Source organism: Penicillium psychrofluorescens (assembly GCF_964197705.1).
Source record: "Penicillium psychrofluorescens genome assembly, chromosome: 6".
Lineage (NCBI taxonomy): Eukaryota > Fungi > Ascomycota > Eurotiomycetes > Eurotiales > Aspergillaceae > Penicillium > Penicillium psychrofluorescens.
The window spans coordinates 2242317-2268329 of NC_133444.1; the positions used below are offsets into that span (position 1 = coordinate 2242317).

The window sequence follows — 26013 nt, forward strand, 5'->3', positions numbered from 1 at the left end:
TTCAACAGCAGGTAGGATCAGCGTTCCACTATCTTTCGGCCCCAGCTCTTCTAGAGCGTTCGAATGCCAAGCTTAGGCGATTCTGACAGTACCTAACCCGAGCCTTTTCTGTATTATAATTATTATCAATCTACGCTTGCTGTGGCTTTTGAATCTGCGGTGAACATATTGGATCCCCGCACAAGGTCAGCCTCGTGTATCAGCCTCGTCGTCACCAAGGGAGGGTAGGAACGCGAGAGTAGTCATGTGCATTCTGTGATACGATGCACATGCGCCGGCCCCAGATGATGAGCTAGGCCGTACTAACCACGAAAAGACATAGGAGATATTCACTGACCGTGTCGATCCGCCTCGCTCCGAGACTGATCATCTCGTCCTGCAATATCCTTCGTTACAACGGAGGCTGGCCCGCCTCATTTCCTGCTTCTCCAATCTCAGCCTCGAGTCAGGTTTCTATCATTGGATCTCATGGAGAACATGAGCACTAACAAAGAGCTAACGTTTGACCCGAAGTGTGTCTTTCATTGGATAGTCCTGCCCTTGACAATTCCGCATGCAGAACTTAGAGTAAGGTATCCAGAGTAGATTTACGACATCAGATAGCATGGCTTGTAGACTTCCAAATTACATACGGTGTTGAAAGAGCAACGGTCGCTACCAAACCCACGGCCCCATTCTTTCAGCTCCGCATCCCCGCGAAAATTAGGAAAGACTGGAAGTCCAGCCTCAGGATTGGTCCCATTTATCCGGTCCGTCTCTTCAATCGCTGACTTACTACTCAGAACCGTGGGGACGATGGGTTTGTGAGGTGGCTTATTAGCGCTCCTAACTGTGTTGGGAACACGCGGCTTGGGGGCTGTTGGTCGTCCGGCGATTTATACATAGCCGGCCAGGCAAGAAAACCGGTTTTGAGGATGGGGGCGCCTCCTCTTTTTGCTAAGTCTGTTTGTTATGATCAACTTTTATAGCTATGAATAGAGATATTTATTTATGTTCGGCTATGTTATTATTGGGAGGGGGTTTAGATATCGCCATTAGGGCTTACTATTAATCAACAATATGACGTTGGCGGCACCGTGGCACGATTGTGCATGACCCAAACAAACGGCAAAGACGTGACTGAGCATACTCAATTAAAATAGCATTGAAATGAACATTAGATAGATAATCGGAGAGAATTGCCTGTTGGTAGGGAGATGTATGTCTTGATCACAGGCACATTCTAAGCTATCGCCCACCCCTTTCTTGCCATCTCCGTATTACTGCTTCTTACTGAACTAGGTCGACTTGATTGGGGAGACGCCATGTCATCGGAAACTGACTCCAAACAAACCATTCGGGGCTCATATTCGAACGAACAAGGTCAGAAGGCATGTAGAAACCTCTACAGCCATTGATTTCAGATGCCAACCCCTATATCTAGAGATGTTAGAAGGAAGTTCTCAGTTAGGAAACGAACTAGTTGATTTGCACTCACCACTGAGCTGGAAATGACAATTTATTACCCTAATTGGAAACTAATATTAGCAAATTATTAGCCTCTGGGTCAACTAGTGATTTTGGTATGAAATAGGTTAGTATTCCTGTTGATACTAGTTGTATAGTCTTGTATGAGACCAACAATGAATACGAAGATGTCGGCGTTAACGTTTTGTGATAAGTATCCTACTGAGAACTTGCCGCAAGCACCCGAGTTCACCAAACTCAGTGGTGTGTTATAAATACTCGAATAGTCCTAGCAATTTAGGATGCAGCGTGTACGGCGCAAGCATAGCTACGTTCCAAACACGCAGTCACCAATGAGCAAAAAACATAAGGTGGCTATGCATCCTCTCGAGTCATGACTTTCATGATCTATGCAAGGGGCCAACATTTCCTTCGCATTACGATCCCTAAAATAACACGCCACATATAGGTAGGTTCTAGTACTACACGAGAAAACATGCCTGTAATCAAGGATTATGTAACCTCATTCGACCCGTATTCTCCCCAAATCGAAGCTATATCTGTCAAACATCGCCCTTCGGGCGTCTATAAACAAAGCTACCCCGAAATCCTGATTGGCATTTTTGTTTCGAGATATAGCCCCCACCAAGGTCGATGCACGTGGCGAGTGAAAAGGTTACTGGTTATGGATAATGGGGCCAGATAGTGAAAAGGTGCTTGCATCCCGTGCTGATTATTGGACTAGGATAGAACAATTTCGAGTCATGTGAAATGGGGTTCCATTTTCAGGAAATCTGCAATTTGTGTTAACTGGATGCCCAAGGCTAAAAGTTTCCGGCTAACATACAATCTAGGAAAGTGAACTGGGTTGGCTGACTTGCAAATAGCTGCGTCCTGGTGAGCTACACCCCGAATCATATTTCCGAGTTCGTTGGAGCTAAGCTTACAAATTTCACTGATAAACACAGTCTGGGGTGAATTTAATCTGGCACGGTCGATGATTTCGTTTAGTGATTCAGTGCTGAACACTTTCACAAGTCCATTTGTTCATCAACCATACGACGTCGTGCAAAAACATCTTGTAGAAGTAGATAGCTTGAATCTCATGCCTTTAAAACCGTTGATAGGCTATTTAAAGTGTCCGGATATAGATTGACTCTTTAACTGTCTCAATGCCGCTTGTCATTGTCTTCGCTAGATAGAATGACCACATCAGGATAAATCGAAATGAGCTAGCTGCTTGCAAGTACAGGTCGCACTTTTGGTTGCACTAGATATGGACAAAGATTGCGAAATGTTAGATGCGATCACCTATACACTATACCAGTGCTACGGTTGGATGTCGAAGTACAAAAGTTGTCGCCTAGAGAATCTGTCACAATTCAACTGTCTGTCCGTAGCCGTGTGACCTCACCACCATTGTCTGAAGGGCGGTTCGAGGACGTAATGACTACCACGGGCTACGCAGACCGTTTGACCATCAGGCGAGAAAAAGCCCATTTAAACTCCTATGTATATTTGGGACAGCCCAGTTTTCTAGTGCACTATTTAAAATTCAATCATAGTCACTCACTGTTCTGAGCAAGTACGGCTCCTCGAGGTACCTTTCTTCATCCGTCGTCAGGAGCCTATCCTCGTAACCCAAAGCCTCATAACCCTTTCCACAGATCTAAAGCAAGGAAGGTGAATGGGTCGAAGCGATGGATTTGAAATAAATATATGTAGTCGAGACGCAGGCGTTTGAGAGAGGCGTTTACTGCGTGAAGATAGCTTTTCGAGAAAAGGCAAGCTCGTGGGCACTGACATTAAATATTGACGGGACTAAATAATGTGATATTGGATTTTATTCAGCAGGGCTTAGTCTCTACATGGAGGGAACCGCTGTCTGAATAGAGGTATGGTAATAAATTGAATGGAGCATAGACAGCGTCATTTTGAAAGAATCCTCTGCATACGTTAACTTATGCTACCGATTTTTCTCCCTAAATATATCGAAAGCACTGTACGTTTATATGATGAGCTAGCCAAGTTGCATTGTTGCACTATATTGAAAATGACACAACTGTACCATAATATGCACCTAGGTTTGTTTATTGACGAGAATCTAATGGAGAGTAATGCCATTCCCTGCAGATTTGGAATATTTCAAGCTGCCAGGAATGCTCCGAGATCAACAGGACACGCTGCATGCAACCTTCACCAGCTGTCGTGGTCCGAGTCTGCATACCCATCAAAGCGTCCGTGTGCAAACTTCGGACGGCCACTCTCACTCGCCGAATCATCAAAGTTGAAGTCGTCGTCCGAAGAATTCCGACGATACGTGCCAAACATCGAGGTCGGATCGTCTTCATCTGAAGATATCTCTTCATCCGGATAATCGTTGGCGGGATTGTTTTCGGCTGTATTCTCTCTAGTTAGCATACGCACAAGACGGAAAACCACGAACACCTTCCACTACGGGCCTTGCCAACGCGCCCATACAAAGGAAAGAAAAAGAGCAACTTACCATTCGAGTCGGCGTCTTCGCTGTCCCACTCCTCCTCGTCGTCCTCGACGAAATGTTCCCAGTATTCCTCGTCCTCGGCTGTGATAACGATGACTCCGACACCATGCGTTGGCTCCAGGCTCTTTTGCTGTTGAACGGAGTCGAGTTCAGCGAGCGGATTCTTAAGCATCTCGCTTTCTCCTATGGGCCGCCGGATGTAGACATCGTAAACATAGTCGGCATCACTGTCCTCTGCTTCGAGTTGCTCCGGGGTATCGTCCACCCCCATCTCAATACTCTCAGCAGAGGTCTTCGATATTGCCGGTGTAGTCCGGGGCTCTTTGGGAGGTCGTGGCTGATACTTCAGAGGAGGCTTCGGCCCCGGTGCGGGTGTTTCATGCGTCGTGGAAAGAGATTCCGTGTTAGACACATCGATATCCATGCCTCGATCCCCTGTCTCGAGTTCCAGAGCAACCTGCTCAAGTTCCCGAGCAAGACGTTCCGACTCATCGTCCCAGTTGGTGTTATGCGCCAGCGCGGACTTTTCCAATGTATCAGACAAATGTTGCTTGGCAGCAGAGATGGCGCCCTTCCGCTCCTCTCTCCACTTCTTCTCTGCCTGATTCACGACAGGCCGCTTTCTTGGTCGAGCTGGCGGTTCGACAGCCTCGATACCATTTTCGTGCAGCAAAGACGAACTGCGGTTACCGTCAATCTGTGCCTGAACGGCCAGCTTGGCCACCATCGATGCCTGTCGCGAGTGCGGTTCGCGGCGAAGCTGTTCGACCAAAACCGCCACACCAGGCGCTGGGCCATCCGCTCGGCGCTTTTGGATGCCACCACCCAGGCTTCGCAGAGAACCAAGATTGGTACTGCTAGATCGGGAAATCTGGAACCGACGCAGTGAATGCGCTCGGTTAGACGAAGGGGTCGCGATCGATGTAGATGTACTTTGATGAACTGCCGGTGGGGTTTCAGGTGCAGTTGGCGGTGTCGGCGGAGCAGGAGAATGCACGGCGCGTTCGTGCTTATCAGCCGACTCTTTCCTCGCAGCGGCCATCCGCTGTGCCTCGCGGAACTCAGCACCGGGCGACGTGGCTCGCACCAAGGGCACGCCATTAGCCGAGGTAGTCTGGGTCGCTGCTGCACTACGTGAAGGGAACTTCAAGCTGCTCACAGACCTAGGACTGCGCAGAGCTCGCTGTGCCGCAGAAGCGGGCCCACTGGGTGACTTATTTTCGCCATCACCCAAAAGGACTCGGTGGAAGACAAAGTCTGTGAAGCGACGTTTTGTCTGATGGAGCGTAGATTGAATGTCTGTTTGAGTTATGTTAGGAATGCAAGAGAGAGAACACCCTATCAGGCCAAGAGATATACATCGCGGGGTCAATTAAGAAGGGGGGATTCCGTACACAGTGTCTCCACGGGCTCTTCCTCGCGGCGGCGCTTGATGTTGATTTGTTCAGGTGGAAGCGGCATTTTATATATGGTGCACAACACCTCCTGGGTGATCGTTGCCGAGGATGAACGAGGCGTGGAGAAGAAGCGAAGGTGTTTTTACTGGGGCGCCCGATTGGGACTAGCGGTCATGTGATATCAACCCTTTTCCCTCGTCCGGCCGCACCAGTCCAATTAGCTCCTTCAGCTCAATGAGTTGGTTTAAGAATCCATTCCTAGGGCGTGTTGTAACAAGCTCCACATTGTAGATTTCTTAGTTCTTTAAAAGGAAGTCGAAGTGAATTAATTATCCAGCCACATCCAGGGCCAAATCACCAGCGAATTCAACTAAATAGGCGGCAAGCCTATATATAGTGTCAGAATAAGAGGAATAGGTGTGAAATAAAGGGCCGACAAGCAGCATGATCAAGATCTGGGTGCGTACAATGTGGCAATGTAGCGCTATGTTTCAAAAGTCGCTGTTGGGATGGATTTCATAGTTCTAGTTAGGCAATTTTTGGATTATACAAGAATTTAATAATTACACTGAAACGTCTGATTATTAGAAGTTGGCGCGATTAACTAATAAGAACGCGTCATTACTACACTAGTTGTATGACGCTAAAAACCACACTAATTGGACTGGCGCGGACGGACGAGGAAATAAACTATGGGCACATAGTTTTGTGATGAATAAGTTAAGGCAGTCAAATTCCGATTACGTGACGTCGTTAGGGAAATCAATGTATGACTGATAGAAATCGCTATTGTTGGGTTCTTGTGGCTGCGGGCAGCGAGGACTATGGGCGGAGATACGGTTAGTTTATTTTCGAAGTACCCGTTTTGAATGGCGAAGAAGATGTCTTCTGGCAATCGATCGCGAAGATTGCATGCTGCCGTCTTGCGGGATTAATTTTATACGGGAGACCTCGAAACTCCTCGATTCCTGGGATAATCTACCGGTCCCACACTGTTGTTGGTAGGAGGGAGTTGTCTGTAGCGAAGTAAGACTTCCGGCGATCTTCCATCAGCTTCCCTCGCCAGGCATTGCTCGCCTTCTGAAGCCTCCATGATCTGAATATCACAAGCGAGTTATTTCCTCTGCAGCGCGCCTAGTGATTTGTAGATTGGCGGCCTAAGTAACAAAAAATAGAGTTCCCAATTGCGGCCACGGGTTGCTCATTCGGAGACAAACAATGCACACCTACTTAGCAAGCCATTGAAGCCAGGAACCAATCAGCAATGCTCTCTACGTGCCGTGTCGAAGTTTAATCGGCGATTTCTTTGGAGATTCATGCCGACCGGCATCAACTGGTCGCCTTGCAGCTGGTCACGTACTTATTCAATGCTGACACTGCCAACCTCGGTGCCAGAATCAGGTTTATCTAGATCAACTGCTTTGGAAGAAAAGGAAGAAGCCTATGCTACTGAAGTAGACAATGTATAGCTGAAAATCTGCCAAATATCACAATGTTCACAAACATATTTTTGGTAATAATGGACCTAATGCATCGAGTTATCATTATGCTTCTAGCTTGCGGGTAGTACCACGTGGGATCTCGGTTTGAGTTAAATGAAAGTGAGTCGGGTGAAGATCTTTAAAAGACACGACAAAATAATAATATAGCTGTGCATAGAATTACTTAGTTTATTATGGAGGGCCGTTATATATAGCACAATCCCCGCCCCAGGCGAAGAATGGCCTCCTGATCGACCGAACAAGCTCCGGGCCCTTCATGCAGCGCAGCCAAGAAAACGATTTCCACAACTCCGTCTCTTTGACCTGCAAATAGTCTTCTCCACTGCCTCGAGCCACATCACCACCATAGGACTGCGCCACAACGAAAAAATATTTTCCCTCATCGGCGGGCGCAGTCAACACATCGCGGAGCAAGGTGACTATGTAACGTCGTCCGTTAAAGCCTTAAGAGGGAGTTTCAGCGCCGACTGAAGGGTGCAGGAGAATGATAATTTATTCGACGAAACGCCCAGGGCATCAAGACGGGGGGGGGGGCCAAAGCAGACTGCTGGGTGGGCCTAATCAGGCGCGACGAGACAAAGCAAGTGTTGGAGAACTTAATTTGAGTTTTGAAGTTACATAGATGTTGAAACCCAGTCTTGAGTAGTATGGGTGGGTGGGTAATCATTCCTTTTGGAGGTGCTCTGGGATTGGAGCTTCATTGGCGCCCTGGAGTATTAGTGCGCACAAGGACTCATCTGCCCTGATAACGAAAACTATCAGGATTGATGAAACTAGGCTAGTTCTGGACTAAATGAATCGAAAAAGTATGCAGGAATTGAGGTCATAGCGTACCGGCCCTGGCCCTCGGGTTCGATGGGGGCCACGACGACCGAGCCAACGGCGATGGCTTGTCATGGAGTTTGATTACCTTCAGTGAGGTGCCATCTTCTCTGTCTCATTTATCCGTCCTGGTTCTTCACAAGACTTCTTCTTCCCGTACCAGAGAACTATGTCGCCAACATGACACCAAGCGACGCGAACGAATCGACCCAGCTCAAGCAGCGAGTCACGACCATCGTGCTCGCTGTGCTGGCTATCGTTTTCGTGGCGCTCAGGCTAACGGCGCGCCAGATGAAGAGAATATCGTGGGGGATGGACGATTACACGTTGATTGTGGGATTGGTGAGCCTGTCGCCTTGATTTGATTCAATGTCACAGACTACTCACCTTGCTACAGGGTTTTGTGGTGGCTGCTGCCGGAGTCAATCTCGCCTGTCTGTCTCAACACATCATTAGTCCGACTCTAGAAGATATACTGACAATTATCAAGGTGTACACTATGGCCTGGGCCGCCACGGCTTCACCCTCTCCGGAGCTGAGCGGCTAGCCATGGACAAGGTAGAGCCCTCATACAACAACGACAAAGCGACGGCCTCGCTGACACCTATGGACAGTTAATCTTCGCCTTCGAACCGCTCTACCTCGCCGCCATCGGAACCATCAAAATATCTGTCCTCCTCATGTATTACCGCATCTTCCCTGTCCGCACCACCAAGATCGGTGGGTATATTCTGGGAAGCATCACTATCGCCTGGATGGTATCCGCCGAATTCGTCTCTATCTTCCAGTGTATACCCGTAGCGAGCTCGTATATACCCGATCTTCCAGGCAAGTGCATTAATCTCAAAGGCGCGTTGATTGGCATCGGGGTGCCAAATTTCGTGACGGATATCTTTATTCTGGCGTTACCGGCACGTCTTATTTGGCGGCTGCACGCGAGCCTGTGGCAACGAATTTCTATTATACTGGTGTTCTTGAGCGGAAGCTTGTATGCAGCACCCACCCCATCTTGTTCCTTTACAGCCCCCAGGCTGCGGAGTTGTTGGATTCATAGAGGGGCTAATGCTAACGCGAATTACAGTGTCGTTTTCGCGAGTGTGTACCGCTTGACCCTCATGTTCAATTACGAGGTCAGCGACGTCGCCTGGACTCTCGCTCCCACCGAAACCTGGTGCGTCGTCGAATCGGCCGCGGGTGTCATCTCAGCCTGTCTGCCCACCCTGGTGCCACTTTTCAGATCCTGTACGACTGCGTTTATCTCAACTGTCCGTTCGTCGACCAAGTACGGCAATAGCCAGTCTGGCACTGGAGCACGCGCGGCGGAACCCAACAGCGCTGAGAGAGGCTGGCAACGCACAGGTGAAGCGAATTACCCGATGGGACCTGTCGGGTCTAGCAATATGGGGAGCCGTTCGCCGCATGCCCAAGGGAAAGGGTGGACGATGATTGGGACAGATGGTAATGATAGTGATTGGTGAAGGATTAGTCCTCATGCCAGGTTTTTGTTGCAGGTGGCACATAATGGTTAACCGATGCCTGCGGAAGATTATTACATAGAGCTACAGTTTAGAAACGATAAATGATACCCTATTGAACTCACAAATCTGCTCCTATAGACCTACCAGGGGGAACAAGGCCCCGATCTTTCTCGGCCTCATCACCTTCCCAATCTTCAATATATGCCTCTTCCCAATCTTCAACATCCGGCAGTACCTCTGCAGGTGACGGCATGTGAATGTGAACGAAGGATCGACCCATTCTAGGGCGCTTCAAGATGCGCGCCTGATTCGTACCCCGCTTCTAATTTGCTGATCACAGATTTTCATCGATTTCATTTCATTCCTCCTCCTCTTTATCCTTAGATAGGAGTCACCTGCTAATTACACATCTGAAGCACAAATAGCCCGCCCACATTCATAGTAGCCCCAAGCAAGACAAAAAAACTGGGGGGCGGGATAGTTCGACAGGAGATTGCAGCAGCACTCACTCGATGCAATCTGGTCACCGGCGTGACTGTTTAAAAAGGAACCAACCCAAGAAAATTGGAGTAAAAAGAAAAAAAAAGAAGAATAAAAGAAGGGGCCCGCCAGAAATAGAGATATGGGAATATGCTCAAGGGTCTGGAGGCAAAAGGGAAGAAGTAGAAAAGAAGAAGACATAGCCTGCTAGCAATACATGGGAAATGAAAAGAAGAAGGAAAGGAGAAAAGTAGAAATTAAAACAAAGGTAGAAGAAGAATCATGGGCGAGCAAAAATTGAGTTTGAACACAAAAAGGAAGAAAATAGAAAAATAAAAAACCAAAAGATAAGAAAGATAAAAAGAATGTCAACGAGTCGAAGAAAAAAAAGAAAAAGAAGAGACTAATAAGAATAAGAAAGCAATACACGAAATGGATGAGGTAGTAAGGATGACGTGACACGAAAGATCCAAAATCATATGTAGAAGAAGCAAAGAAAGAAAAAGGCCATTAGAAATGCTCTCCAAAAATTGGTTGAAGAAAGCTTATTTGGCCCCGATCTCTTCCTCGGCCCAGCCCGGGAGCGAGTTTTCGTTCTGAATGGCTAGACCGAAGCCCGGGTGGTTGAGGCCGCCGAGCGCGGATGTGAAGCTGGAGAAGCTGCTCTGTGCTTGGTGAGCTGCGCCCGCACGGCTGTGACCACCTGGTCCTCCCGAGCCAGGGCCATAGGGCTCCTGGGAGAAGGAGGGCAGGCTGACGGCGCGCGAGTGTTGCGCACGCGGCACGCTCAGGTTGCTGGTGCTGGCCGTAGAATGGTGGCCGGGTCCTGAAGAACCGTTGGCGACGCTGAGGTAGCCGTTCGATGACTTGTGCTGGTGCATCGGGCCATCCATGCCGTGGCCGTTGGAAAGATCTCCGTTGCTGGCGCCGTTGTACATCGACTGCTGCGGTTGGCCTTGGGACAGACCCATGGGGTCATTCATGCGGTTCTCCTGCTCCTGTGCTTGCTGGGCGGACATTTGATTCAGATACATGGTCAACGGATTGTTCGATCCCACGTTCAGGACCCCGGACGGAGAAGAGACGTTCTGCAGCGGATGAAGCTGCCCGTTCTGAGAGCCGGTGGACCCCGGTGCAGGGGAGAGAGCAGGCCGAGTCGGGCTAGATTGCGAGCCGGATTGGCTGAGATTCTGCTGCTGGAAGCCGTTGAGTGCCGGGGAAGGTGACTGGGGTCCTTCCATGTTGTTGGCACCATTGCGGTTCTGCTGTGAATTGTTGCCGTGGTTGTTTCCAGCCTGGCGCGGCGGATTGCCGCAACGATCCTTGCCGAAGTTGATCTTGAACCGCCGGTAATCCTCCCGATTGCGCATGCCCTCAATCGCCTTGATGGCGTTGGCGATGTTGGTGAAGTTGACAAATGCGCAGCTCTTCTCACGCAGGGTGTTCACCAGTTCGATCTCGCCGTACTCCGAGAAGTCCTGGCGGAGGCGTTCCTCGGTCCAGGCTTCATCCAGGTTGCCAATGTATACATTGCGGGAGGCGCCGCCGCTGACAGCCAGTGCGATGGCAGGCGGCAGAGGGCCAGAGTGCTTGCCCCAGCCAATCTTCAGCCTCCGGTTGTGGATCATCAGGCCCTGCAGGTTGCTGAGGGCATAGAACGAAGCGGCGGAGGTGGGATCGATGAAGGTGACGAAGCAGATGTGTTTGTCCGGAATGTATCGAATGTGGTGCAGCAGACCTCCACGGACCACGTTACAGATCTCCTCAATGGTGGTTTCGGGGTGGATGTTTCCGAGATAGATGGTTCGGTTACCCAGGTTGTTCACACCGCCAGCCGTCGTCGCGACGGCGGCCGCAGCCACAGACTGCTGAGCGAGTGCGTTGGAAATCAGATCGCGATCCGCCGAATTGAGCACATGAGCATATCCAGGAGCGATTCCGAGGAACTGGGCGGCATTCTGCTGCTGCGTCTTGGACACATATGCGCAACGATCCTTGCCATAGAAAACCCGCTTCGGAGCCTGCCATTGTGGTTCTTGCGGAAGCTGAGTCACGGCCTTCATGGCATTACTGATGGACAGGAAATGCACGAATCCAATGGCCTTCTCCTTGACGATCTTGACCGTGTCGATGGGTCCGAATTTGCCCAATTCTTCCCGCAGACTGTCCTCTGTCGTCTCTTCGGGCAGATTCCCCAGGTAAACATTACGCGACGCGCCCGACTGCTGAACAGCCAGGGCCACGGACGTTGGAACCTGGGAAGGCTTGCCCCAGCCGACCTTGATGTCATTACCCTTGATGGCCAGCTTCTTCAAGATGGCATCCGAGTGGAAATGAGTAGCCGAGCTGCTATCCAGGAAGGAGATGAAAGCACAGTTCTTGTCGGGAAGCAATCGAACGGATTCGATCTGGCCGCTGCGTACGTGGTTCAGGATTTCCTCGGCAGTTGTTTCAGCCGGGATGTTTCCTAGATACACCGTGCGACTTGTTCCTGACAACATTCCCGGGGCCACCGATGCCGCGGGGCTGCCCAGAGCCGCATTACCCATGCCTCCAAATCCATTAATCGGCGACTGTGGTCCTCCCATCAGCTGGGAGGCGCTCATCTGATCCATACCAGAATAGAGACCGTGGTTATGCATGCCCTGGGTTGGGCTGCCCATCTGGTTCTGCGAGTTGTGCGCATGCCCGTTGGCATTGCCCTGGGGGAAACCCCCAAAATTCGCGAATTGTGGCGAGGTGAAGGCGGATGGAGTCCCGGGCTGGAAGGGGCTGCCCACCAGCAGCTGGGAAGGGAGAAGCGGAGTGAAATTCATATCAAACGCGGCACCAGAAGCCATGTCGGATGATTGGCCTGCTGCAGCGGTATTTATAGCGGGAATATTAGCTCGACGAGCGTTGCGGTCCGAGAAGCTCTGGGACGAGTGGTTGTTATTGTTGTGGTAGTCGCCGTTCAGACCGTAATTGGGGGGAACCAGGCGTGAGTTGTTAGACGCATCCGACGCTTGCATGGCGAGGTCGAAGGGTCACGAGAGAAGCGTCCCTGGGGAAGAAGGGCCGGGCCGAACACACGCGTTGTCTAGGCCGATCCTGACGGATGCTGAGGAAGGGAAAGGAGGAAGGCGGGTCGGATCACCATTCAGGAGAAAAGGGAGTGAGTGTGAAAAGAAGAAGGGAAAAGCTCCAAACAGCGACGTGTCTAGGTGGGCAGCAAGAGTCAATTGGAATGTGCAACTTCAGCGCGGCATGGGATCGAGACAAACCTGCAACTTTTTTTTTTCCTGTTGGACGGAGAATGCCGTGGTTATATAAGGGCCGCAAGAGGGAAAGATGCCATGGAAAAGACCAAAGGCGAAGCTCGTGGGGAGAAACAATTTACTGAAAAGGGATAAGTGGCAGCAGCAGAGGATAACCACCCCGGTGAAAAGAAAGAGAGAAAAAAAAGGAGGCAGGGGAAAAAGGGAAGTGTAGAGAGCGACAGGAAGAGAAAGAAGAAGCACGAAGTTAAAGAATGAACGGCAAGGAAGTGAATCCAGGCAAGGTATGTAAAAGGGGGAGAATTCGAGCGGGAAAAGGAGGGCGCGACTAAACCCAACTTGGAGGTGTTCGCAGGTTGCCGCAGGTGACCGTTGTGCCCTAACCGCCTAGTTTCTGCTCCCTGCGGACTCGGAGGCTGTTTGGGCGAGTCGTCGCATTGACTTGATGTGATGATGGTATGGACTGCTCCCGATTCCTCTTCTCTGTCCACTATGATTCCCCTTTTCTCATGTTCTGTTTTCCCCTGTCTGTTCCATGGCTCCGTCATCTCTGGCTCGAGCCCCCACATCAATAGCCCCCAGCCCCTGCCCCTGGCATGCCCTGTTCATGACCTATAGGTGATTGGAATATGCCCGAATAATGTCTTGCTCGTGGGTCTCTGGTCCTCGATCGGGCCGAATGAGGCTAAATCCTGAATCCCTGCTTCCGCTCGACGGGAACACTATGCCGCTCCAGGGCGGTCCCCTAACCGTCTGGTGATCAATACAGTTGATTGCCAGGATTCTGTGATTGCGAATGCGTGACCCGGACGATATCGGGCTTCCACAGAAATGCTATTCTCTGCTCCGCCAACGGAATTAGAATTGCGGCGATTGGGAGTACACACGGGGTGAACTCGAATTGAGATCGACATTTCCCCGGGACATCAGTGGGCGTTTTGCCAGATGGCATTGGCTATAATCTCGACCTTCTCGTTCACATAAATCTACATATCAAATCCAGTGCTCTAGACCGGCTAGCTGGTCACAATCTCGAGACATACTCCGTTCTGCCTCAGGAATCATTTCTGCCTCAGGCATCTACGTGGGGAATCACTTATCGGCGAAATTTCCTAGACTTTCCCCTCCACACTACTTGTGCGCTTCCCTCCTTGCGTTGGCCAACTTGCAATTGGGCGATAAGAGTGCCGCGGCCCGACTATTCCGGACTATTGCTTGCTGGTGTGTTCTTGTCTTGGCCTGAGTTTTCCATTCGGCGTGCATGACTCACAGAGTGGCCCTGCTAATCGCTCTTTTTCTTCCCGCAGTGTCCCCTCCAGTCCGTGTATAGCACGCACACACTGACACCATGGCTGCACCCATCATCTACATCGACGAAGACGTCGGCAGAGACGATGCTGCCGCCGTCGGCTCCGAGTCTGCCCCGTACAAGACCCTCGTGCACGCTTTCCTGCAGCACGCCCCGACCACCGAGGGCATCCAGTACCTCACCCGCAAGTCGGAGACCGACGCCGCCGGCGAGAATGTCGATCCTGCCGCCAAGCTGGAGTGGAAGCCCGCCACCAAGTCCGCCGTGAAAAAAGCCACCAACCTGTGGGAGCAGCGCAAGAAGAAGGCCGCCAAGGAGCACGAACTGGCCATCCGCGAGAAGGCCGAGGCCGACAAGCGCCAGAAGGTGCTCGAGGAGGCTAAGAAGGTCGTTATCAAGGAGGATGCGTCGCTGCCTCCGCCCGTGCGCATTCGTCTCGACGTCACCGACCCGGCTGTCGTCCAGCTGCGCGCCCCCGAGTCCGATACCCCCGGCACCCGGGTCCGGGTGTTGGGTCGGGTGCACCGCATGCGCGCTCAGAAGGATGTCGTCTTCATTACCCTCGCGGACGGATACGGATACCTCCAATGTGTCCTCACCGGGGACATGGTCAAGACCTTTGATATCATGACCCTCACCCTCGAGACCTCCATGGCCATCCACGGTGAGATGCGCGCCGTCCCGCCGAAGCAGCACGCCCCCAACAACCGCGAGCTGCACGCGGATTTCTTCACGATCATCGGTCGCGCGGCGGGCGACAAGGAGGCGATCACCACGCGCGTGGCGCCGGACGCCGACCCGCAGACGCTGTACGACAACCGCCACCTGGTCCTGCGCGGCGAGATGTCCTCGTCCGTGATGAAGGTGCGCGCTGCGACGCTCCGCGCATTCCGCAAGGCCTTCGAGGAGAACCGCATGTTGGAAGTGACCCCGCCGGCGATGGTGCAGACGCAGGTCGAGGGCGGCAGCACGCTCTTTGGATTTAACTACTACGGCGAGAACGCCTACCTGACGCAGTCATCGCAGCTGTACCTGGAGACCTGCCTCCCCTCCATGGGCGACGTCTACTGCGTGTGCCCGTCCTTCCGGGCCGAGAAATCGCTCACCCGCCGCCACCTGTCGGAATACACGCACATCGAAGCCGAGCTGGACTTTATCACCTTCACGGACCTCCTCGACCACCTTGAAGCGGTGATCTGTCGCGTCATCGATCTGACTCTCGCCGAGCCCGAAATCAAGCGCTACATCGACACCCTCAACCCAGGCTTCCAGCCCCCCTCCCGCCCCTTCAAGCGCATGAAGTATGCCGATGCGATCGACTGGCTGCGCGAGCACGATATTCCCAATGAAGAAGGCCAGCCGCATACGTTTGGTGATGATATCGCCGAAGCCGCCGAGCGCCGGATGACCGATATCATCAACCAGCCTATCTTCCTGACGCACTTCCCCGCGGATATCAAGGCCTTCTACATGAAGAAGGATGTGGCGGACCGCCGCGTGACCGAGAGTGTTGATGTCCTGATGCCCGGCGTCGGCGAGATTGTTGGTGGCAGCATGAGGATGGACGACTGGGACGAGTTGATGAATGCCTACAAGCACGAGGGCATGGACCCGAAGCCATACTACTGGTACACTGACCAGCGGAAGTGCGTCACCCCCTTCTCTTCCCTTCGCTTTCTGTTCCTCTTATTTCCTCACATACTAATGTTTCTCTTCTACAGATACGGCACCTCCCCCCACGGCGGCTACGGTCTGGGCCTGGAGCGCTTCCTGGCATGGCTGTGCGCGCGCCACACCGTGCGCGATTGCTCGCTGTACCCCCGGTACACGGGCCGGTGCACTCCATGAGCAATTCGGCAGATGGCAAGTTAGATGATGTAGCAGAGGTAGAGAGGTGGGTAGCTGAGGTATTCTTGCATAGGCAATGGCAATGACAATGGGTAAAAAGAGGAAATTCGATTCGAGTCATGTTGTGGTAAGGATCAAGTTCTACATCTACAGTATTCGCCCCAATCAATTCCACCTCCCTTGTTCTTCATTTCTCTTCTTTCGTGATAGGGGCAGGGGCAACTCAATAGGTGGCGTAGGGCAAGCAGGTTCCCGGCGTATCGAGCAGAGTAGAGTATGTAGTGGGCGGTGGATCCAGGAACTGACGAGTTCAGCCGATTCGTTTCTCCGGTCACGATCAGCAACACCTACGATGGATGACATCTCGTCTCGTCGGGACAGCGCAAATTCAAATGTAGCCGCTGAGGATGGAGAATAGCAGCAGTGGGAATGGAATGGGAGGAGGTTGTGCAGATTCGCAGACCCTGCAAGAGCTAAGGCCGGCGGTGGTGATGAGCAGTGGTCACGGAGATAGAATCCGTCTGTGGCCCTTTTACCCGTGTCTGCAGGGATCGGAGCCAGGATCGGAGCCAGGATCTTTCGAGCCCATCCCATCTACCGGGTTCTTTTTCTGGGGCTCTTTTCTTTTCTTTTCGGTTTTGTTTTGTTTGGGAGTAGCGGACAGGAGCAATACGTCCTGTCCTGTCCAGTTCACTGCACTCCTCGGAGACGACTCTACCCTAAAAGAAGGGAGACGCGACAAGACAAGCCCTGACACTCCGACAGAGCTACTAGACCAGGCAGGGTGTATTAACGAAGAACAACCGGGAAATCCCCACGAACTCCGTCCAATAATTACTGGATCTGCCAGATCGAAGCGCGTCTAGCCCGCTCAACAGACAGCGTGGATGCCATCCGCTATGACCGTGTCACTGGCCAGCACGCGACATCACCAAACACTTGCACCCCGGGCGAGCAGCACAGCCCAAAAATACTCGAAGAGACCAAGATATACAGAAGAACGGCACAGTTTGTCGAGGCTCCAACTCCGTCTAGAAATTCGGTAGGTATAACATTCGGTAAGGCAAAATGACAACCCGAGATTATGACAACATAAAGCGATATCATATGATGTGCAACTCAACTTTGAATCTGATCTGATCTTCTCTCCTCTCATCTCATCTCAAGCCAATATATCATATGACTGAACATCCACCAAGCAAGGCTAGAAACACGCACACACACACAGGTCGAAATCAAAAAGCCAATCAATCAAGATTGGCGGTGTATCTCTTGCGATGCATTTGCTCATCATCTCTCTTTCTGTTTTTCCTGCCCTGACGAGAGCGAGTTCTGAGTGTCCACTGATTCGCTGATCTCGTTGTCGAGGTCGTTGGATTCGCCAGACAGTTCGGCAAGGGTGGTGAGGATGGCGTCGTGTGAGGCCCCGGAGCGAATGACGGAGATCATGCGGCTGACGGCCTGCTCGTCTCCGTGGGCGACGAGGTCCAGCAGCCGCTCGAGTAATCCGCGGTAATAGTGGACCTCCTGGTTACTGTCTGCCAGATCCTGCCGGCGTTCGTGGGTCGGGGTATCGTCGCTGCGTTCACAATGAGAATCACTTGTCACTTGCCGGTGGGTGGTGTCTCGAGAAGGTGGATGCCCTCAAGGGAGGCAAGCTGGTACCTACCGTGATCCGTGTTGAGGCGTTGGTGGTGGTGCGGTTGCGCTGCCCTTCGCCGAAGAGGAGCGTGCTTGGCCGGCGGACGGATCGGTCGTTGGGGTGCTGGAGGACATCCTGTCTATCGTCTATCGAGGTCGTCCTGGAGATGGAATCCGCAGACAAGGGACCACAAGGACTGGAGATGAGGTGGCACGGGCGAGGAAGAGGCTGAACCGGGGCTCCTACGTCTGAATGGGGCCCTGCATGGTCAGCGGGGAGGACGAGGGGAGGGCTACCGGCCGGCATGATTGGAGGTGATCGGAACATGAACTCGGACAGGTCCAAGGGATTCCCACCAGCTCAAAAGACAGGGACAGTGCATGTGTGGCTCAAACGAAGGGCAGAGGAAGAGGAAACAGAGAGGTCGGCCATACAGTTGTGAGACGCTCAGCAGCTGGACGCTGATTCTCTTTTCACACTGGTCTCGAGAGTAAACGTAGGTAAGAACCAAGAGTAGAAACAAGTAGATGAATAATGGATACTGAAACACCGGATGCCCGTCTGGACCGAGCCGAGTTCCGTGCGAATAATAAGACCACCGTTGCCACGCGGAACAGATGATGCTTCTCGAAGACTATGAAAGAATGCCCGCGCGGGATTTTGCGCATCGCCAGTGGACCAGCTTGACTTGGATGCTTCGCCCATTCGGGTGCGGAAGCCAGTGCCGGCCAATGACAATGGCGAATTTCTTCTCCGCAGCACCCAAAGAACCAAAGATTCCCGGAGAAAAGAGCGGGTAGAGTGATTGAATCTTGGGAAACATCAGTGGATCTTGGTTTGGTGGCCTGAAGAGTTTGTTCTTGTGATGGTGACCACTGCCAATCAACCCTGTCAGACTGCATTATTCAGCCCTCGTCGCGCCCTGTCTGGACGGATGGTTGGCTTCCCGGCGACCCTCCGTGATTCTACTCGGTCAGGTCTCTTTCAGCGACGTTGCCATGAATTCAAAGGAGAATCATCGAGCGAGAATGAAAGAGTCAGCACCGAGTGTTCCCTTCCGATCCTGAGATGGGATGGTCGGCGCGCTGGAGCCAACGTTTGGACATGGCACCACGCCGATCATCCAGGCAGAGCAGCTGTCTCGAAAGGGAGGGAGCAGACAGAGATGATGTCGATGGAAAAGAATGCCCAAAAAGAAGCTCTGCTGTTCAGCGCTTGCTTCATGCTGATGGCGGCGAGACCCAAAGTGAGAGCCTCGTGAGTACCTCCCTCTCCCCCCATCTCATCGAGGCACTGCACCACGCCGGTGATGAAAACAATCGCCTCGAAACTGTTCATAAAGGGCCAAAGTCATTGGAGGAGGCCTGCTATCGCGCAGCTATCTCGCTAGTGGGGACGAAACCCAGGGTGTTGACAGGCCAGCTGTAAGAATCTCCCTGTCGGTCTCTCTTTATCGCATGCTGACTCGCGCCCTTCTTAGACCGACCAGATCGCTGATTCCCTTCGAGCCGAACAACCGAGAGAGGCGCGGCTCTACGATTCCAACCTCCCCGCGCACAGACCGAGAACAGACACACTGCACATGCCCTTGGACCAGCCAGTTTGCCTCATCGGCCAGGGTATGGGGGTTTGCGGGATCTTGACAGCGCCAGAGCAACTCCTGTGTGTGCCAAATCATTGTATGTAGCTGGTGTCTCGCGACAGGAATACTCCGTGCGGAACCATCGTGTTCAACCTCCCACCAACGAAGATACTGGGATCTGCGCGTGCTATTTGCTACAACCCGCACATTGCAGATGATGGACCGCGGAACGGCGCCAAAAGTCACGACACGCAGGGTAGCCATGCGCTGTTGATGCTTTCCACAGCATAAACGCGGTGCGGTGCCCGGCTGTCTCGGCAGTGGTGCAGCTTGTCACAACGGTCGTCGAAAAATGTGTTGTGTCTGAGGCGCAGCGTTTCTCATCTGCGTCCGTTAGGAAAGCCGGTCTGCTTGGTGTGATCCGTGTGCTCTGTGTTCTCTGGACAAAGCGAGGTAATGAGTGTCATCATTCGCATCCGAGTCTCGGTCTCTGGCATCAGTCTCTGTCGCCCTTGGAGGCTACGGGGATGAGTCAATTTGTCCGGATTTGCCAATCTTGATGCACAACGCGGTCAGCAGAGTATGTCTCCGGGTGGTCAGTTGTGACACCCTTTGGTGTCCGGTTTCTGGTCTTGGGCATCATTCTCTGTCATCTTCGGTGGCTACGGGATCATTTGTCGAGGTGCGTTAGTCGAGATGCACAGCACGGTCGGCAGGGTGCTTGTCCTAGGGTGATTAATCAAGGCCTGTCCAACATCTTCTCCCAAGCCGAGCAGTGCCCAAGAGCACCCCTGTCAGTGAACAAAATTCCCAGTTCGCTTCGAAACCTGTCGATTTTCAGTGGTGAAGCGTGCCGGGCCTGGGCAGGGAGGTAGTCTTCAACAGCCATCCTGACGCAGGTGACGCGCTGGAACCAGCCCTTGCCTGCTGCTCAAGGGAAGACGGAGGAAAGACTGCTTGAAAGCCACGGAGAGAGTATCCCGAAGACACCCTGCTCTGCGCCAGAAACCAGAGGGCCGCCTTTTCCAGGGTGGTCGCTGGATGAGAGGGAGATGGCCCTTGAGGGAAGAAAAAGCCCTATGCGTCAAAGGTCGCGCCAATTGGAGCTAACAAGCCACCTGGAAAATGGTTCCTGGCGAGGTTAATTGGGGGGATGGATGGCTCCACCGGACGGCCATCCCCAATTCCTTCTTGGCTTGGCCGCCTTACGTTTTGTCTGCGTGATTTACAACGCTTATGTATTCGGACAGAAGGAGTTTTAACGCCCGCTACTCAAGAAAGTGGCTAAGCGAGCTGTCTGGACGCTTCCCTGGTCTAACTTTGCGGGACTTGGCGTTGCCGTAGGTCTAGAACGACCGAGAATACATCTCGACTTCTTCAGTAATGCTGAGTCACGATCCTCGAGATGGAAGCATGAAGCCACTCATGGCCTTGACCTGGCCGTTCTGTGCCCGGCACACGGATTCGAGGGCTTATCACCTAGCCGAGGCAGTTCACTGAACCGTGCAGAGCGAATCATCACCCGGCGTGTCTTGATTCGCAGTCGGTCAATTTCCTTAGGTGCTCTGTACTACTTTCCTTCCTACTTTTACCGATTGACTGATTGTGGAGAACCACTGTGGTCACGTCACAGTCCGCGGACGGAATTATTACCTGGAACAGCAGTCCACTACCTCCTAACTACCAGCTTGGAACAGCTACCTTACCCATTGTTCTAGGGTTGGACGCCGACGCAGTGTGCGGGTAATGCTGTCACCCATCATGCGGCATCCCAGGTTTCAGGAACCCGTGCCGTGGGACAATCCCATTGTTCAAGGGGTGTTCTATTGGCTAGATGGCCAATCTGCCAGCGCGTGGTTCACATGGCCGGTGGTCACACCCGTACCATGTGCTGCTTCTTGAGTCTGTTATCCGTGTGGTACAGCAATATTCTGTGTTAGCCTTGGGTTTGCGGTGACAATGATTTCGGGTCGGGAACTACAGTACTAACTACTAAATACACCGTACTGTAGGATAATACTAATACTAGTACAGTCATTAACACATTTCCAAAAAATTGAGGACGAATAATTCAAGATATTATGATATTCAAATCATATGATGCAGATCCACTGTACAATGAAACGGGCTATAGACAGACTCCCCTGCCCTATAGGCACTAGTAGTTAGTGACAGAAGAGCTAGCCAATGAGATCACTGCCATAGTTGTGTTGTCCCCAAGCTTAGTCTAGTCACAGTGGACTTGGTATGGTATGCAGGAACAAAAACAATGCATCTTCCAGGATAGATACTATATCTGCGCTCACCAAATTGATACATGTAGAAAGTGTTCGGAATATACCACAATATGAGAACTATCCAAAGACACAGCTTTGCTGAATACAATGAGTCTCTATGTACTCCTCCCTATGTCTGTCTAGTACACAATGAGCACATCCATACTAAGGAGATTAGTATGCACCACCTACCCAACAGGCAACACCCACATTCCACACGCGCAACCCGCCAACAATGCCAAACGCGCCCCTTGCCCGAGTCCATCAAGAAACGAGAAAACAGAAAAAACAATCTCAAGGAAATAACCCTTCATCAACAACAACAACTCGACTCCCAATACCTCCAGACCAAGCCTCTCCGACACCAAAATAAACCATTTCATACCGCAAATCCGAATCCAACCCCAAGTCCAAGTCCAAACAGATCCAACCCAGTGTTCCCAAAACAAAGACATCCAACATGCAACTCTCCAGCCTTCTCCTCCTAACAACCTCCCTCCTCGCCAACCACATCCACGCGCAGTTCGCCATGCCGGAAAGCTTCAACGAGGCCATCGACGCGCCGACTGTCATTGGCCGGCCGACCGGGAAGGATGAGGGTAATTCGTTCTGTTTTGGGGGTTGTTACGCTACGCAAGCGGAGGCGCCGTGTGAGCAGCCTTATGTGAGTTTCTCCTCTTCTTTCTCCTCTTCTTTCTCCCTTTCTTTCTCCTCTTCTTTTCTCCTCTCTTTTTCTGTTATTGCCGTCTTTTATTCGAGGGAGAAGGGAAAGGAAAGGGTGTTATCGGGTATAAATGATGTGATTGATACTGATTGATCGTGTTACACAGTCTACGGCGCAGTTCAACGAGCAGGAGGGATGCTGGGTTTGCTGCTTTACGGATGACTTTTAAGGGATGAACAGGCTCTTCTTCTTGTGTCATTAGGATTAGACTGTGTGTATCTGTCTGGATTGGTTCTGTGTGGGGTTGCGGTTATGACTTTTGTCTCTTCCGGTTTGATTCAGTATTCGTGCAGATGTTCATTGGTTATAGTTCTATCTCTCTCCTCTCTCTCTCCTCTCTCTCTCTCTCTCTATTAACAGGGATGAGAATCAAATGGGTATATCAAATGGGTATAAGCAGCGACAAAATAAAAGTACAAACACGGTGCACCACCAATCAAGACACCCTTCTCCTCGCGACCACCCCAACCTCATACGGCGTCAGCCCATCTGCCTCCCCCAAAAAGGCCAACTCCGAAAAGAACGAACTGGCAAAAACACCCTCGTAATCGGGCCAGTCGACCCTCGGACCAAGCCACACAATCACCTGCACATTCACCACAGTATCTTTCTCTTCATCTCCACCTCCACCTCTCCCACTCCCACTCGCATCTCTACTCCCCATCCCCAAATCCAAATACCTCCCCACTAACCCCACATCCCTAGGATAAACAAACAACCAAGCCGCCGCCGCGAACGCCCTCTCCGAAACCGCCCACGCCCCAGGGACAACATGCATATCCTGCTCTGGGATGTACCGGTTCACGGCGGAGTCTACCTCGACTCCTTCCACTGCGATGGTGGGAGCGGGGGAGTCATGGGCATGGTCATCAGGCTGGACCAGGAGGGCTTCGAGGAGGCCGGTTCCGCTGCCGATTGAGAGGGTGAAATGGGGTTTGGGGGGGAGGAGTCGTCGGAGGGTGGAGAGGAGGGGGGTGGAGAGGGCGAGGCAGGTTGTTGGGTGTCTGGTTGGTGTTGTGGTTATTTGGGGGGAGGGGAGGAGGGGGGTGCTCATTGTGGACTGTGTGGTGGGGGGTGTGTGGATGTTGTTTTGAGGGGATGGGTGAATGGAATTGAAATATAGAGTGGAAGTTCCTAGCTTGAACAATATTGAAGTCGGAATACCCTTCTTCCCTTTGAAGCTACTGGTATACTTTATTTCTACCTATACCCACACCCGATGATATATCTCTACACGTCTTCCGATCACAAACGAAGTATCAAAAAAGAATTCAACCCATGACCCTCGGCAAGAACCGAGAGACATAGACCGAACGAAAGAGTGAAATATTATAAATCTATTCCATAGGAAAACAGAGTAACGACAGGCCACAAGAAAGCAATCCGTCCCATCTGTCACATCACATCATGTCATGAACTCCCTCCGCTCTTGAGGGGTGGTTGTTGTAAAGAGCATACACAGGCCAGTATGTCCGAAAGGAAAAAAAAGAAAGAAAAATAGCTCGCTCGAGTGGTCACCACGGAAGGAAGCAAATAGTTCGTTTCGGTGGGTGGCCCATTCAAGCACGACTGGCTCGCTTCATGGTGATAGGCGCCGACATGGACGTCGTCTTCTCGTCTTCCCAGACGGTGCTATCAGAACCGTGGAAGAGAGACCCGCTCGGACTGGAGATGGATCCGCTCGCCGAGACGACCGCGATATGGGGCACGACGAGCTCCACCCCCTTGGTCGCAGTGGCATCGCTCGAGAAGCACGGGTTGTGGCGGGGCGGGAGAGGACGGTGCTGCATGGCCAGCGCCGAGTCATAATACATCGACCCCAGATCGTCCGAGGCGGTGCTGCTGAATGACGACGCCACGGTGGACGGGGTAGCGGGCATGTGCATGGGGCCCGCACCCGCGCCGCCGACCAGAGCAGGCAGGCTGGTGGTGCTGCGGTTGGAGCTGGGACGACGGGCTAGCATGGCTTCACTGCCGCCGTGGAACTGGGAGAGGTAGTGCCACGCATCGGAGGAAGCGAGGCTCGCCGATGACGACGTGCTAAGGCCGCGACCGTGAGTGGCCGTTATTACCGGCTTCCATTCGGTTGGGTCAAGATCTGTGCGGGAGTCGACCATGTGACTCGGTATCCGGATGGAGGGCACGCTCTGGACTCGGGTGGGAGTCATGGGGGCGACGATGGTGCGAGGAGATAGAGGGGGAGAGGTGGGAGGTGTTGTTGTGGCAGGGGAAGTGGAAGTGGAAGTGGGAGACATGGAGGGCCACGAGGCAGAGAGCGGCTTGCAAGAGTCCTTGCGGCGGCAGCTGGAGGAACGAAATAAGCCTTTGGACACGGACGGAGGGAATCAATCAATAAATAGATCACATACCTTTCACTGCAGTACAGCAGGGCGTTGTTCGGCACGGTAATCTGCTTCTCGCACATGGCACTGCCGATAGAGTTAGGCCCCGAATCCTGGTTGGTGCATCCATGACGGCAGACGGCATGGGCATGCTGCCCTTGCATAGATAAGGGCAAAGAACACAAAAACCTACCAGAAATTCAGAAAACTGGCCGCCATGTCAAACTCGGTGATGTCGTCGGACTTGCTCGCTCCCCTCGCGTGCCCCGCGCCCAGCTTGGAGATGGATGAGCTGAAGGCAGAGGTGCCTCGGCGGTGCAATGTCGGGCGGGCGGACTTGGGCTTGGAGGCAATGGCATGGGAAGAGGGAAGGGAGCGGCGGTGATGAGCAGGAGCAGTGGTTTGAGTCATTTTTCGTAGGATCTGGCGGTGACGCCGGACTAGCTGGGGTAAATGCCTCGCTCTTTGTATTCCCTTATCGTGAGTACCTTGCGCTAGTGGTGGAGCACGAGGACCCCCTAGGTGAACGATGGTCTGAAACAAGAGGATCGGGCCAGTGCAGGTAAATATGTAGTCTGGGAAGAATGCGGGAGATAAGAGTCAGTCGGGTGGGACAGGAAGGAGATTCTCGTGGACGCTGAGTGGAGGAGATAAGCAGAGATAAGAGGGACGGACGGTCAGGAAAAAAGATGGTCGTTCACGTCTGTCGGGAAGTCGGGAGGGAGTGAAAACAACAAACGAGTGTGTGTTCGTGCCGGCAGCCTGGCAGTGGTGCAAAGAAGACCATTATAAAGAAGCGAGCAAGTCTAGACCCGCATCGGGCGAAGGCATTGTCTCGCGCGATTCTATTTTGGGGGCGGTGAGCACCCCCCACCACGGGGTCTAGAATGTTTCCTACCCTGACGCCATCCCGTCGAATGGCGTGACGGGGTCGGCGCACGGAAATGGCCCAGCGAAAAGTGGACCAGGTCCCACGTCCCCATTCCGGTTGCTGTGGCCATGACACGTCCTCGACACGTCGAGCCAGGTCCACCAACTCAACTACTGAAGAGTCTGGACCGGGTCGATCGCCGTGGTGGTGAGTCTGGGTAGGGATTGTGTCGGGGATTTAGGATGAAAGAATAGGATTGGGGCCGGTGGGAAGAAACCCGGAGATCATGGTGATCAGTATGATTCACGACCAGATTACCTTCGTCAGGACTCCAGCGACCGGCTCGAATCTGGGAATTCTTTTTTTAAACTCCCGCCGCCTTCCGCCGCGCAACCCAGGGCCACCGCCGGCTCCGACCCGGGGTTCCAGGATGATGGGTAGACGTGAGAGGATATTTATTTTGGGTCTACATACAGTCGATGACATGCCAGGCTGCAGAGTTTTTTTTTTGTTTCCATCGTGACGTTAGTGGTT

General features: G+C 52.4%; 6 protein-coding genes across 6 annotated transcripts; 2 read left to right on the forward strand and 4 right to left on the reverse strand.

Moving 5' to 3' along the window:
- Positions 1-3642: 3642 nt before the first annotated feature.
- Positions 3643-5410, reverse strand: PFLUO_LOCUS9323 (uncharacterized protein; the record flags this gene model as incomplete). Its single annotated transcript, XM_073787139.1, has 3 exons — positions 3643-3845; positions 3953-5248; positions 5344-5410. The coding sequence occupies 3 exons, from the start codon at positions 5408-5410 to the stop codon at positions 3643-3645; spliced, it is 1566 nt and encodes a 521-aa protein (XP_073643324.1).
- Positions 5411-7850: 2440 nt separating this feature from the next.
- PFLUO_LOCUS9324 (uncharacterized protein) lies at positions 7851-9148 on the forward strand (the record flags this gene model as incomplete). The annotated part of the gene is made up of 5 exons (XM_073787140.1): positions 7851-8012; positions 8068-8104; positions 8161-8228; positions 8285-8394; positions 8752-9148. 5 exons carry the CDS (start codon positions 7851-7853, stop codon positions 9146-9148), a joined length of 774 nt encoding a protein of 257 aa, XP_073643325.1.
- A 1025-nt stretch (positions 9149-10173) lies between these two features.
- PFLUO_LOCUS9325 (uncharacterized protein) lies at positions 10174-12639 on the reverse strand (the record flags this gene model as incomplete). Its single annotated transcript, XM_073787141.1, has 1 exon — positions 10174-12639. One exon carries the CDS (start codon positions 12637-12639, stop codon positions 10174-10176), a length of 2466 nt encoding a protein of 821 aa, XP_073643326.1.
- Positions 12640-14233: 1594 nt separating this feature from the next.
- On the forward strand, positions 14234-16042 carry PFLUO_LOCUS9326 (asparagine--tRNA ligase; the record flags this gene model as incomplete). The annotated part of the gene is made up of 2 exons (XM_073787142.1): positions 14234-15840; positions 15916-16042. 2 exons carry the CDS (start codon positions 14234-14236, stop codon positions 16040-16042), a joined length of 1734 nt encoding a protein of 577 aa, XP_073643327.1.
- Positions 16043-17332: 1290 nt separating this feature from the next.
- Positions 17333-17818, reverse strand: PFLUO_LOCUS9327 (uncharacterized protein; the record flags this gene model as incomplete). The annotated part of the gene is made up of 2 exons (XM_073787143.1): positions 17333-17621; positions 17712-17818. 2 exons carry the CDS (start codon positions 17816-17818, stop codon positions 17333-17335), a joined length of 396 nt encoding a protein of 131 aa, XP_073643328.1.
- Positions 17819-23825: 6007 nt separating this feature from the next.
- On the reverse strand, positions 23826-25019 carry PFLUO_LOCUS9328 (uncharacterized protein; the record flags this gene model as incomplete). Its single annotated transcript, XM_073787145.1, has 3 exons — positions 23826-24570; positions 24636-24695; positions 24802-25019. The coding sequence occupies 3 exons, from the start codon at positions 25017-25019 to the stop codon at positions 23826-23828; spliced, it is 1023 nt and encodes a 340-aa protein (XP_073643329.1).
- Between the last annotated feature and the right edge of the window lie 994 nt (positions 25020-26013).